At 32.8% G+C, this 16725-nt stretch overlaps 1 protein-coding gene across 1 annotated transcript; it reads left to right on the plus strand.

Annotated features, from left to right (window-relative positions):
- Nucleotides 1–680: 680 nt before the first annotated feature.
- On the plus strand, nucleotides 681–14792 carry LOC107853429. The gene is made up of 8 exons (XM_047402882.1): nucleotides 681–782; nucleotides 3074–3144; nucleotides 3204–3436; nucleotides 12803–12943; nucleotides 14121–14266; nucleotides 14340–14417; nucleotides 14500–14611; nucleotides 14695–14792. The coding sequence occupies exons 1-8, from the start codon at nucleotides 681–683 to the stop codon at nucleotides 14790–14792; spliced, it is 981 nt and encodes a 326-aa protein (XP_047258838.1).
- The last annotated feature ends 1933 nt before the right edge of the window (nucleotides 14793–16725 follow it).

The following is a 16725-nucleotide window of genomic DNA, read 5'->3' on the forward strand; positions in this document are numbered from 1 at the left end:
AAAAATGGACTAACGAATGCCAACGAGATTTTGACAAGATCAAGGATTATTTGTCTAGTCCATCAGTACTAGTTCCTCCAAGAGAAGAAAGACCTTTATTGTTATACCTATCTATCTCTGACAATGCATTTGGATGTGTTTAAGGGCAACATGATGAAACTGGAAAGAAAAAAAGAGCGATTTATTACCTGAGTAAGAAGTTCACTCTATATGAGGCTCGTTACACGTTACTGGAAAGAGCCTGTTGTACATTGATCTTGGTGGCCCAAAAACTGAGACATTACCTGACATCTTATACAACATATCTCATCTCTAGAATGGATTCTCTGAAGTACATATTCTAAAAGGCCATTCCTACGGGGAAACTGGCCAAATGACAAATGCAATTGAGTGAGTTCGACATTGTATACGTGACTCAAAAGGCGATCAAAGGGCAAGCCCTCGTAGGTCATCTAGCAGAGAATCCAATCAATGAACAGTATGAGCTACTCCGAACTTATTTCCCAGATAAAAAAGTACTATTTGTAGAGGAAGACATTGCCAAAATATACTCAGGCTAGAGATTATTCTTCGATGGGGCGGTTAACTTTAAAGGTTTGGGAATTAGGGCAATCTTAGTATCAGAAACTGGTCAACATTATCCGGTTACTGCTAAGCTATATTTTCCTTGCACCAATAACATGGCGGAATATGAGGCTTGTATTTTTGGTCTCAGACTGGCTATTGATATGAATATTCGGTTGCTGCTATTCATTAGAGATTTTGATCTATTGATTCACCAGGTTTGTGGTGAATGCATTTTAAAGAACCCTAAGATAACACCGTATGTGGAATTGGTACAAGAGTTATATAGAAGATTTGAGGAAATGAAATTCAAGCATGTCTCGAGGATCCAAAATGAGTTCGCCGATGCTTTGGCTACTATATCCTCTATGATCTAGAATTCGAATTGAAGTTACATTAACCCATTAGAAATAAGTTTGAAGGAGAAACCTGCACATTACACACAAGTTGAGGCAGAATAAGACGAAAAGTTGTGGTACTTTGATATCAAGAGGTATTTGGAAACCAGGGTATACCCTGAAGATTCAATCGTCAATTAGAAGAAAACGGTCCGTAGGATGGCCAATAATTTCTTTTTGAATGGGCAAGTCCTTTATAGGAGGACCCCAAATTTGGGATTTCTGCGGTGTGTAGATTCCGTTGAAGCTAAAAAATTACTTGATAAAATTCACACCGGAACATGTGGACCTCATATGAATGGATTTACTCTAGCCAAGAAGATCCTGAGAACCAGCTATTTTTGGATGACTATGGAAAATGACTATAGCAAGTTTGTGCAAAAATGTTATAAGTGCCAGATACATGGGGACCTGATTTGAGTGCCCCCACATGAACTTAGCGTTATGAGCTCGCCCTGGCTGTTTTTAGCTTGGGGCATAGATGTCATCGGCCCGATTGAGTCGTCAGCTTCTAATGGACACAGATTCATTTTAGTTGCTATTGATTACTTTACTAAGTGGGTAGAAACTGCATCATACAAGGCGGTAACCAAGATGGTAGTAGGATTTTGTGAAGAATAACTTGATTTGCCGATTTGGAATACCCGAATCAATCATCATAGATAATGAAGCAAACTTAAATAGTCATCTAATGAAGGAGATATGTGAACAATTCAAGATCACTTATCAAAGTTCAACCTCATATCGCCCACAAATGAATAAAGCAGTAGAAGCTTCCAACAAGAACATCAAGAAGATTTTAAGAAAGATGGTTGACAGTCATCAATCATGACACGATATGCTGCCTTATGCCTTACTAGGATATCGTACAACAGTCAGAACTTCGATTGGGGCAACTCCTTATGCTCTAGTCTATGGGACAGAAGTTGTGATACCCATTGAAGTTGAAATTCCATCTTTAAGAATCATCCAGGAGGCAGGATTAAGTAATGAAGAATAGGTCTGCGCCCGTCATGAACAACTTGTGATGATTGATTGAAAGAGGATGAGCGCTGTATGCCATGGCCAACTATATCAACAATGAATGATTTGTGTTTTCAATAGGCGAGTAAGAGCTCGCACATTTGAAGTTGGACAATTGGTGCTCAAACTCATATTCCCTCACCAATATGAGTATAAAGAAAAGTTCGCTCCAAATTGGCAAGGGCCATATGTAGTCTACAAATGTTATCAGGAGGATCCTTGATTTTGTTTGAAATGGATGGACAAAGGTGGGCCAAGCCAATTAATTCTGATGCAGTGAAGAGATACTATGTTTGATATGGGGTTTCTTTGTGCTTATTTTTGTATAGTTGCTTTCTCATTTGTAATCGTTTTTATGCTTTGAAGTAGCTTTTAAATTCCCCACCTTTTACTTACGAACTACGTTTGACCTGAATTCTTAAAATGAGATATATAGGCGGCCTATGTCGGCTTCGGTTACCCTTTTTGCCATATTTTACTCTCTTACGTTGTGGGAACTACGTTTGACCTGATTCCTGTTCAACGAGATATGTAGGTTCCACAACGGCTCTGTCATATCACCGCAGGAAATGAAAACTGGAGAAAATTTTTTTTAGAAGAAATCTCAAAAAATTCAACAAAAGAAGATCATCCGCTCGTAAGCCAAATTAAAATTTAAGAAAGATACCAGTAACTGGGGAAAAATTTTTGATGCAGACCTCAAAATTTCCACCATACCATATAAAGAGTTCAAAGATGATAACAAAGATTTCGATGCCAAGAGTAGAGTCGACTCCATGGCCTTTGGCTACAAAGGTTCAATGCTTTGAGCCAAGAATGATTATTAAAGCTCGTATGTGACATGACTTAATTGGTAGAGACCCCTTCCAATCTTATAAAAGATTTTGAAAATTCAGCTATGTGCAAAAAATACTTATTTTAAATCAGTTCGCCTTACACCCACTAACTTGAGGAGTCAAGCAGGAGTCAGAAGATGACAAACACATGAAGAAGATAAGAACTCGATGATGGCTATGACAGGAACTGACCACCGAAGAAGTCAACACAGATTAATTTTATTAAAAACTAACAATTTTTTTTAGATGTAGGTTATCCTAAAGCCAACAAGGAATACAAGAAAGCCAACACATCCCAAGGCCGATGAGAAAGAGCCAGGATGGTCAGGGGCTGTAGACAACTAAGTTTCGCTAAAAACTAATAATTTTTCTGTGGGTGCAGGTTATCAACAAACCAACAAAAATACAAGGAAGCCAAGTATCCCAAGACCAAAAAGAAAAAACAGAATGGTCTTTGCCAAAAAATTAACAATTTTATATGGATGCAGGTATCATCAAACGTGGAAAGCAAAATGATGACTGACTCAAATCCCCAGCAAATTAGGGATCATAAAGAACTTGCGATGTTCGAGAATGTTATATGCAGAAGATACGGCATACTGATGGATATTCAAGGTGATATTTTCTACAATCGCTGCATGGTTACTTACATTTATCTTCATCGTCATACTATATCATATCATTTCCAAGAGGGTCATTTCATATCATTGCTGACAGGGCCCTTTCATATCATGCCGAGAGATCTATTTTATATCATATTATTACCGAAAGAGCTATTTCATATTATGTCATTGCTGAGAGGTCCATTTCATATCATTACCGAGAGGGCCATTTTATATCATATCATTGCCGAGAGGGCCATTCCATTTCATATCATTGCCGAGAGGGTCATTTTATATCATACCGAGAGGGCCATTTCATATCATATCATTGCCGAGAGGGCCATTTCATATCATTACCGAGAGGGCTATTTCATATCATATCATTGTCGAGAGGGCTATTTCATATCATTTTCGAGAGGTCCATTTTATATCATATCATTGTCGAGAGGGTCATTTTATATCATTGCTGAGAGAGCCATTTCATATCATTGCCGAGAGGGCCATTTCATTTCATTGTTGAGAGGGCCATTTGATATCATTGCCGAGAGGACCATTTGATATCCTTGCCGAGAGGGCCACTTGATATCCTTGCCGAGAGGGCCATTTCATATCATATCATTACCGAGAGGGCCATTTCATATTATTGCCGAGAGGGTTATTTAATATCATTGTCGAGAGGGACATTTGATATCCTTGCTGAGAGGGCCATTTGATATCATTATCAAGAGGGTCATTTTATATCATTGTCGAGAAGTCCATTTTATATCATTGTCAAGAGGACCATTTCATATGATTACCGAGAGAGCCATTTCATATCATTGTCGAGGGGGCCATTTCATATCATTGCCAAAAGGGCCATTTCATGCCATTGTCAAGAGGGCCATATAATATCCGTTAACACACGAGACACAAACGCAAGCGTCGAGGATATCATCAGAATTCAATATTTTTTGACACGCTAGATAGCATTTGACATGCGATATAACATACGCTGGCTCTGAGGATATCTCATCATATTATGAATTAGCATTTAAATGCATCAAAAACATATGATTCAAAGGGACATCTATAAGTCGCTATCCAAAAGCGAACGACATATGAGATTTTCTTGAAATTGACAATTTGAGGATCATCTATAAGCCACATTATTTAAAGTAGGATAGTATGCAAGATTACCTCTAAGTTGATAGACAAAGGTCATCCGTAAGTCGCAACATCCTCATCAGATAGTGTGAAAGGTTACCTAAAAATTGATAGTCCAAAGGTTATCCGTAAGTCGCAACTAAATCCTTACCGGAGAATATGCGAGGTTATCAAATTGATAAGTCCAAGGGTTCTCTATAAGCCATGTCATATCCAAGATCGATTATGTGCAGGATTAACCAAAGACTGCCAATTTAAAAGATATCTATAAGTTATATTGTATCTAAGGTCGGATGATATGCAGTAATACTTAAGACCTAGTGATTGGAAGGATATCTATAAGCCATCTCTTATCCAAGGTCGGATAATATACAGGATCACCTAGAAACTAGCAATTCAAAAGATATCTGTAAGTCGCCTTGTATCCAACATTAAAAAATGCGCGAGATTATCCAAAGGTTGACAATTTAAAAGGAAATTTATAAGCCGTATTAATAAAAAATATGCGCAAGACCTACCCGAGATCATATACAAAGAATTACTTGCAATAAGTGAAGAGGTTATTATTCCACATACAACAAGCACTACAGGTGAACAGAAGGGTTGCCACATCAGCATGTAGCTACGCAGTTGCAGGGACCGCTTTATACAAAGTGTCATCGGTGTCCAAAGAGGCCACCCCACTTTGAAGAAAATTTTCAAACTTTAAATCAACTATTTTATCCAACAAATAAGAAGGTTGTTGGGTCAATTATTGTAAGATTTGTTTGTATCAATAAGAAAGATGCACAAAACTTACCTAAGGTCACATGCAAAGGACCATTGTTGATAATCGAAAGGGTTATCATTTAACATATGACAAGCATTATAGGTGACCAAAGGGTTACCATATTAGCATACAGCTATGCGGTTGCAGGGACCACTTTATACAAAGTGTCATCGGTGTCCAAGAGGGCCACCCCACTTTGAAGAAAATTTTCAACTATTAAAACAACCATTTTATCCAACAACCAAGGAGGTTGTTGGGTTAATTATCACAAGATTTTTCTCTTTCCTAACAGGTACATGAGAGGATTATGTCTTTTGCAGGTAGCAACTCATACGGAGATATGGTAAAAGACTATAAACCCCTTGGTGAATTATGTTTATTACTAACAATTTTGTTTGAGATATTGTCAAGAGCATTTGAAGAGAATGAAAATCTCAAATCAAAATCAAAGGTGCGGATGACTCCAAAAAGGACATGGCACAACGTAGAACTCTTTCTTAGCAGCAAAACGGGACATAGTCTAAAGAGGGACGTCAAATTCTTTGGATGCGAGCTAAAGGATGATCGCTACCACTATCAAACCACACCCATATTAAAAGACATGTGGGTATTCTGGGATATTTCAGTTTCAGCTTCACCTTCGAGATATTTCTAAACTCATACCGAGGGTCACTTTTCTTTCTTTCAAGTTCGGCTGACAGCACACTTAGAGTTTTGGAAATTATGTCCAGGTAAGTTCTTGCCTATGGATGTGAAGGATTTCACATTTATGTTTATGAGGTTACAAGCCTATTTTCCTAACTCGATCAACTTGTCACTTATCCTGAGCCTAAGATTGTCTGAAATAAAAGATGACTTTTTCTACCGATTGAGTCGATTTACAGGCAGTTTGATTCCCTGGGTCTCAGGGATATGTAGACTGAGCTCTTTGTAGAAAACTCGACGGCATTCCAACCTACCCCTAAAGCCCTTTATTTTCTAGCTTTTCGGATTCGTCAAAACTCCAAAACCAAGATAGCTGGTGAATTTTTTGAAAATCGTGCTTTAAATCAAGCTTTATGAACTACAAGTGGACTTAATTCTCATGTAACCTGAGATATGTAGGAAACCCGATATCGGGATTTGGCCATAACTCCATCAATCTCGTGCGAAAATCTACCTCTTTCATAAGCGAATTTATGGTCGGACAAAAAATTAGGAACGTCAAACTCCCTTCGCCCAGGATTACTTGCATCCACCCTATCCAAAGGGAGGGGGCAGTTGTTAAAATCTAATTTTGTCCTCCACCACTAAGTTTAGCCCTGAGTTTCTTTGTTTTTGAATAAAATTACAATATCTATTTTATCCAAATAAAATGTTTTAAAGTATTTATTTAGGTAATTTTTCATCATAAAGTAACAATTATGTATTTTCGTATTCATATATATATGAAATCGTAATTTCATCACTTAAATAATTATTTTTACAAAAAAAATATTTTAATCAAAGGTTGTCTAATAATAATAATAATAACAATTTATTTTAAAAAATATTTGTTTAATTTTATTAAATCAAGGATCTCGGGATTAAATTAATTGTTAACTTATTTCATATTTTCAATTCAATTTAGTCAATTTATTGAATTAACCATAATTGAAATTGATTTGGTCATAATTGCAATGTAATTAACCAATTAATTTATTAATTTGGTTGAAATTTAAATTAATTGACTAAGGATTTGAAATATTGGTGATTCAATAAATAATTTAATCCTACCATTTGGCTATATTTTAAATGACCCAAGAACCCTTTCTTATTTTAAAGATTGGGCCACAATAAGTGGCCCAAGTCCCTCAAAACCTAAACATAACCCAAATCAACCCCAATTCAGCTCATTCCCTCTATTAACCCATCCTACAATCACAGCAAACTAACCCAACAACAAAAGCCCAAACTGGCAACCCGGTTCAGCCCACTCCAATCCCTTTCTCCCTTTAATCATCAAAAGCTACGTACAACTTGCAAACAACAAACAACGCATGAACATCACAACTCAACTACACATGTATAATGTTGTAATGCAAATACCAACAATGACAACTGGATCCGTGAACACAAAATTCAACCAATAAAGATCCAAAAATTACGGGAAGCATCTCTGTTCAACTTATCTCTGCAATTTTGCAGGCCTAGGAGCCATTCTTACTGACTTTTTGTTTGAGAGAGTGTTTTTTTTCAAATCCAAAATCCATTCCAGACTATGTTTTTCACTCTTGGTCAAATCTTCAACCACTCTCTTTCTTTGTAACAAGAAGAGACTTTCTTTTGAATTTCAAATATGAGGTTTTTGGTTATAAATAGGAACTTAGGCTATAAAAAATAGGGGGGAAGAGAAGAAGAGACTGGGGAGCAAATTTTTAGTAAAAATATTTATTTTTCTTTTAGCGAAATTCGTTGCCTACTTGAAGTTTTCGATTTGACGTGGTGGTTAATTCCGACGGTAGGCTTGTGGTTCCGTTTTGCTGCTCCAAAATAGGTAATATTCTGTTCCATTTAATGATGATTATTTTGCTTCGTTTTGATATTCTGTAGTTATGTTTCGATGACTTTGTTTACTGGGTAGCTGTAGACGGCCTTGAAGGCCCTAGGATAATTTGTTAGAAGCAACTGTTTCAAAGAACTGACGGATCTGAGGTGTTATTTATTGCATTTTCTCTTACTATTTTGGTTCTCATTTAGCTCTTGGCTTTGTTTGACAGTCAATTGTTATTCCAAGTTTTAATTAATATTATAATATAGGGAATTTGTCGTACCTCTCAGTTTGCGATTGGTTTGCTAAAAAAAAAAAGTAACAATTTGACTGTCATACTTTAGGTTTCATATTTATTTTTGTCTTAAAAATAAACTTATTAGTTATGAAAATTCTGAAAATCTCTTTTAAAACGGATTATATTTTTGTAATGGTTAATAGGGCAAAAAAAAAAGTCATGCATAAGGTCTATTTTTTCTTTTTTCTTATGTTGTCTTGGTTGTTTTGTTTCCTTTATTTTGATTACCGTTGATACACCTGAAAGTGTGATTTCTCTTTTATCTATTAATCAGTGTGTCTCAATAAAATTCACTAATCTAAAGTCAGGTTTTAATAGGAGGTTTTACATATATAAACATACATAAAGAAATATTGCTCTAACAATTTAGGCTTGTCTTGTTTGTTTCGGCTTAATAGTTATTTTCAATGTGGCATGTTTAAATTAACGTAACCGTTTAACTTTACATATCAATATGATTATTAATTCTAGCTAATAATATGTTAGTCACTTATTAGCAATGCATTAACTTGGATGTGTTGTTAAAACTTTATTTATTAATAAAAAGTTTTGAATTGTTTATTTCAAAGATCTAAAATATTTCTAATAAACATGAAACAATTTTCTCTTTTATTATTATCCATTTTTTATGTGAATACTTTATGTTATTATTTATATGTTAGGTATCAATGTGTTACATATATTAATTGCTTTATTTCTTTTCTTTCGCATGTGGATACTCTCGAGTCCTATATGGACTCTTTTCCCCTATGCATTCCATGATGTGCCAATGCAGCCTATCCCTCTGGTTCGACTATCTTTGGAAAGAAAAGTCACCCCGAGAAGAAGAAAAGGGGATCAAAATTCATTTACGAAGATGTCAATTTTTATTTTTTTTTAAAATTTTTTCAAATTTTTACTTATCGCAGTCATTTATTTATTTATTTATTATTATTTAATTATTCCTGGGGCCTCAAACACAAATTTATATATTAATACACCTGGAAGACCAAAATATATGCATAAGTGACTGATATATGATCTGATATACATCAGATATAAAAAAACGCAGGGGAAAATAGCTGCAGTATACAGCTGATATACATGAGAAAATAGGTTAAAAATTCTTGGAATTTAGGCCCAACATATGGGTAGCCCAATTCTAACTCTTCCTTTATTTCGTATTCTTATTTATTTGTATTTACTTAAACACCCTAACTATATAATTTAGATAAATTCTCCTAAGTCGTAATCATTTTATTTTATCACGTATTTCAGGCGATTCATGATTTTCTCACTTAATGCATCTCGTCTAAACGAATTAAAACGGTTACTTTTGATTTTCCTCCTTAAAACTTCATTCTTCAAAAACATTATCTATAACAAAATTGACCTTTTCCTTTTATGTATATGTGAATAAATTGATAATATATATATATATATATATCTATATATATATATATATATATATATACATATTAAAATAGTGTACGTGCGTTGCACGTGTATTAAACGTTTTTTAAAGAATAAACGAATATATAAAATATATTAGTTGTGCGTGTGTTATCTTTAAACTGTTACAAAAAGGTAATTTCTTATACTATTTTTATGGACACATTAAACGTAGATTCAATCAATAAATCGCCTAACATCACAAGAATTATAAAAAAAATCATCATCTATACCCAGCAAATCGCCCAACATGTCTCTTATTTTTTCTATGATTCAATTTATCTAAAACAAAGATAAATTAAATTTAATGCATATATAAAACTCTTCGGTTAAAAAAAAAATCAATGAAAATTCTTACCATTTCATACCCTTTAGTTCTTCAAGTGCTTTCTAATAAGTAGCACGACAAAATACCTTCTAAAAGGCAAAATAAATTCAGGGGAATAAAATCGATTTTATTATCGACTTTCAAATTGAAATAAAGGAATTGTGAGATAATTTTTTGTATAATTTTAAGACTCTAAATTTTAGGATGTGTGCAATAGTCAAATAAGGAAATACTTAATAATAAAAAAATGTAGTTGATTTTAAAATTTTAAATATAATGAATTTAAATAGTAAAAAGATGATTTTATCTATTGAAAAGAATTTTAACGAATGGCAAAAACTTTGAATCACCTTTATAAGGTGCAGTTGATTAAAGAGGAATTTATTCATTATACGTACTTATTTCCTACTTCTAAAATAATGTTGTTTTTATGATGGATTATTTTTATTATTACAATTATATATATTTGTACTTTATGTAAAATATAATTATATTGAGATGATTTAATAACATAAAAATATAATTTATTTTATAACATAAATTGTAATAATTAATTTTAAAATTTATATATATTTAAAATACTTTATATAATTTTAAAATTTATATATATTTAAAATTTACTATAATTTTACACCATAATTTAAAATTTATACATACATACATACACATATACATATATATATATATATATTTATATACATATACATACATACATACACACACACACACACACACACACATATATATATATATATATATATTACTACTATAAATAAGCGTGAGTGGCAGGCAGTTGGAAGCAAGCAGCTGGCGGTCGACATGCCTGCTTCTAGCTGCTTGCTTATCTATAATTTTACTATAACGCCCCTAATTAATTATTATATGACATTTACGTATTAGAAATTAATAAAATTTCAATTTTAAAAAAAAGTAAAATAGATTTTATGACATGTTCACTTCAGCTGCTTCAACCGTAACTTTTCTACATCGACCCTAAGTAATTATTATAGGTCATCTAAGTATTAAAAATTTAATAATATTTAATTAAAAAAGTAAAATAAACATAAAATGATAAATCAACTTTTGATGTTTTAAATTAATTTGATATCTTATATGAGTCTCACTCAAAAAAATTTCACAAGTATTTTTTATAGCAACTTTGCTATATCACTTCTAATTAGTTATTATGAGTCATTCAAGATGTGTCGATTTTGCTACTTCGATCGTGTTACTATATAAAAGTTTGAGTAACAGTTACTAAAAGCAGGCTTGCTTTCAACTGCTTGCTTGCTCCATAATTTTATTATATCACCTCTAATTAATTATTTATGCAATTTACATATTAGAAAATTAATAAAATTTATTTTAAAAAAATATAAAATAGATATTTATGACATATCTTCAACTGTTTGGCATCTTATATGAGGTCCACTTACAAAAATTTCACAAGTATTTTTGGTAACAACTTCGCTATATCATTTCTAATTAATTATTACGAGTCATTCAAGACATGCCAGTTTCGCTACTTCAATCGTGACGTTTGATTGAATCTCAAAATTATATCAGTGTCGCTTAAATTGAAATAGAAAAAAATATTATAATCATAATAATTAAAAAATTAAATTACTTTTAAAATATAAATTGACTATCTATATCACAAAAGTTTGACAAGAAGAGTATTATAAATTACAAGAAGCACACCACTTAAAATAATAAATTATGATATCGAAAAAGTATTATAATTACAATAATTAACAACATAAAAATAACATATATTGTGCCCGTGCTGGCACGGGGCTTCGATACCTAGTATATATGTAAACATGCATGTTTAAGAATGAAATGATAAAGTTATTCCCGAACTGAGAAAAGGTCAATAATTAAAAAATAAAGAAACAAATGAATTAGGAAAGTCAAGTGAACTCCAGAAGCTTGTTTTCTTCTTACTCTCTCATTTTGCAAACATTTTCTTTCTATTTGGAAGATGAACCCTCGGCGATGGAGAGGTGAAGATGGGTGCTTGAAGGACCAAGAAGAAACGTACCTAGCAGATAATCATTAAGTTTCGCCTGTAATTTCCTCTTCTTTCCCCTTTTCCTTCATTTTTCATGCTTTAAGACGTTTGAAGAGTTGATTTTTAAACCCTTTTTGGTTTAGATTTTTTATGTTTTGATTTTCTTAAACCACTTTTGCTTCATATGTTCCAAATTTTGATATTTTGTTACTCCTTTTGCTTTGCATGTTTGAAGATTTAATTTTTAAAAACTTGTTTTGCTTTAATTTCTTGTTTCATATGTGATTTGCTTGATATTTACATAAAATATGTGTCAGGTATGCTTAATCTTATGAATTTTGAATGTCATGATGTTTGCATATCACTGAGATTCAAAATTGCACCAAAAGACCTGTAAATGTCTTAATGGTGTGTTTATCGGAGGGAATGAGAGAAATTTTTTTCCTATGAAGAAGGGAGAAATGTTTTTATTGGATAAGAACCACGAATTGAAATCCTATTCTCCTTCTTTATTTCTTTAACTGCGTGTGTCCCTACTGAAAGAAAGAATATTTAGTATTTATAATGAAATTGGATCAATTTGAATGAGTGTAGAGGATTCATGTAGCCGATCCCATCGACTGGTTTGAGATATGGCCAATTCCAACTGATTAGGAATTGTGGAGTAGTTAATTGATTAATATAGGTTTAAAAATTGAGTTTAAAATTGATGATAATAAAATACTGAAAATGACCATTATCAGAGAAGTTTTTTATTTGTTTATGGATTCTCTTTCATTGTTTTCTCTTTGAAAATTTTAAAAAATAAAAGATGTATGATTTAGATGAATCTTGTACTGTGTTAGTTTGTTCAACTTTTTATTTGCTAATTGTGTTGCTTCAATAAGCTGTCAATGATAATGATGTTCACAACATTTTCATGTCGTATCTCGCACATAATTATTGCAAAGATACGTTGGAATCATTTACTGCCTCCACTGGCATAAAACAGACTGCTAATCGTCCTGAGGATATAGAGAAGATAAAAAGTAAGTGATAGTTTTCTTCAGGTACCCATTTACTTTGTTTTCATATAGGGTTGATGTATTTTTTTATTGTTATGATGAAAGGTGCATTGACGGTTAAAGCTTGTCTATTGCTCATTCTTTTCGTTGTATTAACGTCTATCACATTGACCTTTCCTTAAGTGACAGTTTTCATTAGATTCAAATTGATTCTTAAAGCTTATTATTGCTCATTCTTTTCATCGTGTTCAATCTGGAATTAGCACTTTTTAAGCCCATTTTTTGGTTATTTGTTTACTTCTAAGATTTAAATGTTTTTTTTCCTCCAGAGTACTTTTGTTTGAGAAATATTCTTGTTTGTAATAGCTTGTTTCATTTTGAGATCATGCTACTTTTCTCTTGGTTTTCCAGCATACATATCTTTCATTCCTACTGTCTATTGTGCATAATATCATATTTATTTTGATTTGTCAATAGCCTACTATAAGTGTGACGATTTGCTAGGTAACACGATGATGGAAGGTGTTAAAAGGAACTGAGATACCGGAATAGCGTGGAAGGAAGTTATCTCAAAGACCTACGACCTATAAAATCCATTTGGCATGGCATAAGAAAAATATAATAGAAGCAAAATACTCATGTGGGCAATATTTTCTTTCATAAAAATCATGACACATGTAGGCAATATTAGCTAGTCGGGAATACGGTTTGATCATTGTGGGTACATGTATATTAAATCTAGTATGTACCAAGAATATTTTCACCTTGGTTAAAGAATGACGTATCAATGATAGGATATACCTGCAATTTAGAGGATATTTATTCTTAGAGAAGCTCTAGTTGTCTCAAATGTCAAATTATTGAGCATTTAAATGAAATGATCCCTAATGGATCAAAATGAATATATAGAATTTAGATAACCAATCTAATTAGCTTGGGATTGGAACATAGTGTAGTTCTATTCACCTCCAATCCATAGGATTAGTAGATGGTTTTACCTATTTCAATATAGAAGAAACAAATTAGGTAAAGTCAACATGATATTTTGATTTCTTCTCCTTTCCTCTTTGTGTAGTTTATCCACTCCACAGTGAGTATTGACATGATGTAAGATGGAGTCGTCTGTATTCTGGTGTTCTAATTATTAGTTTTTCTTTTTAAAGTGTTTGATTTATGGTCCTAACTACAAAGTTATCTCCAGGGATTTATCATTTGGCGTTAAAAGGGACGATTTTGAAGGCCATAGAACTTACAGAGCAGTTTGCTCCCGACTTGTTGGGGAAAAACAAGGATCTGCATTTTGATTTGTTGAGCCTTCATTTTTTTGGACTTGTTTGCTCAAGAAAATGGTGAGCACAGTATGTCAGTGGATTATTTTTTAGAAACGACATTATGGTTTCTGACAATTTCTTTCTATGGTTGCACAAAAGCTCTGGAATTTGCGCAGGCAAAGTTATCTCCTTTTGGGAAGGTGCAAAAATTTGTTAAAAAACTTGAGGTGTGTTTCTTCCCTAGTGAATCTCTTAAATTTTTTCTTCCAAATCCCATGTACTTGTATAAATTTTGGAACTTTATGATAGGACTTCATTGCTTTATTAGATTATAATGAGCCAGAAAAGTCACCCATGTTTCATCTATTAAGCTTGGAGTACAGGGAGCAACTTGTTGAAAGATTGAACAGAGAAATACTTGGTGTGTTTTTATGGTTTTTCTTATGCCGTTATTTCTAACTGACTTTGGTTCCCCTCTTCTCACTCAGTTTTGATGTCATGCAACAAATTTAAACCTCCCCAGCTATTCTGCGGTTGAAAGGTTGATGCAACAGAAAATTATCGTAAGGCAATGCTTAAGTCAAGAATCCAGTAAGGTTTGATCTTAGTACCTTTTCAGTGAATTGTTTTTGCTTAGCATTCTATGGACAGGGAACATAGGAGGTGAAAGAAGTGTTAAAAGAGAAACTCATGAGATAGGAATCGCTAGTAGATCATCCCGGTAGCCACTTAATTTTGTATTTCTATTAACGACCCCTACCCTAGACATTCATGCAAGCAGTGGCATAGCTAGAATGCCGACAAGGGGATTAAAAAAAATACAAGAATGCCACACTTGGGATTTGAACATGTGACCTAAATTATCTTTTTGACCACATTACAAGTACTGTAGAAGCACATCAAGGAGATTCAGCATTTTATATAGATATCAATAAAAAATTATTTTTATCCTATTTGCTAGTATACAGTGTCCAACTCCTTCACAATAGTTATCTCCCTAATCCGTGAAGGTGTTACCAACCTGTTGTTGGACCAATACCATACGCGTGTTGGATGTTTCAATATGTTCATTGAAAAGTGTACCATTAATTTTTGTGCCATGGAAAAAAAACATAATATGAAATTGATAGAGATAAGAGTAAAACACAAAGTGAGAAGATACTGTATTTGTTGATGTGTGTGAAGCTATCATGAGGTTACTTTGTCACTCGACTATAAATTCAAAATACTTCACATAAACTTAAAATTACACCATAGAGTAACCAGTTTGAATAAAAGGAATATGTATCAAGTTTCAGTTTCCTAGTGTGACCCTAATCAACTAATATCACCATTTTTCGAGAATCGCCTTCATTCTTAAATGGCTTCGTTGGGCCACTTTTGATGATCAAGACTTTGATCATCCAGATATAATCCCTTGGCTTCAAATGTTGATACTCACAATTTCGGTGATAGGATCCATTGCAATAATATTTAGGAAAATAGAAGTTAGAACGATAAGAACGTAGAATTTCATAATAGAGGTAAATTTGTTAGATGATAAGAATTATACCTGAATATGTGAATCTTGTTGGTAGGTGGGTATATAAAGAAGTTAGTAATGAGCAACAAAAAAAATAATATATTCTACTAAAACGACACATAGAACGATAAGAACGTAGAATTCATGATAGCGGTATGAAATAAAATATATTGAACTAACAGGTCACATTAAGCTACACATTAAACTAAATTAAACTAAGAAATTTAAGTTGGCATAGCAAATAATGTTATGTTTAAATTAACAATGTAAAAAGGGAGAGATGATATAATGACCAAAAACCTGAAAATAAAATTATTTAAACTGTGCTGAGACGAAAAACAATGAAAGATCGTAGCTATATATAACAATGAACGATGAAAAAATTTCACGCAACTGTTTATATCAATGAACAATGAAAAAAGTTCAAGCGTTTATATAGAAGGACTGGAAAGCCGTATGTTTTTTGGTTGAAAGAAACCAAGTAGAAATCAAACAGTATAAAAAAAATGATAGCTAAATTTGGGAAGGATTTACTTGTAAACCAAGTAGGAACCAAATAGGATTTTTAAAAATTGAAAATAGGTGTTTAGCTAAATTTGGGAAGGAAAATTTTAAAAAAAAATGTGGATTTAATTGTAAACCATATAGGAACCAAATAATGGGTGCTTAGCTAAATTTGGAAGAAATTGTTAGACATGTTAGGTATGAAAGAATAATATTACCTCCTCATCAACTACTATCACCATTTTTCAACAATCGCCTCCATTCTTAAATGGCTTCGTTGGGCCGCTTTCATTGACCAAGACTTTGATCATCCAGATATAATCACTTGGCTTCAAAGTGTTGATACTCACAATTTTGGTGATAGGATCCATTTGTAATAATCCTTAAGAAAATAGAAGTTGGAACGATAAGAACGTAGAATTTCATAATAGAGATAAATTTGTTAGATGATAAGAATTATACCTTTGAATCTTATTGGTAGGTGGGTAGATAAAGAAGTTAGTTATGAG

The sequence above is a fragment of the Capsicum annuum genome, unplaced genomic scaffold (genome assembly GCF_002878395.1).
Source record: "Capsicum annuum cultivar UCD-10X-F1 unplaced genomic scaffold, UCD10Xv1.1 ctg2969, whole genome shotgun sequence".
In the NCBI taxonomy this organism is placed as follows: Eukaryota; Viridiplantae; Streptophyta; class Magnoliopsida; order Solanales; family Solanaceae; genus Capsicum; species Capsicum annuum.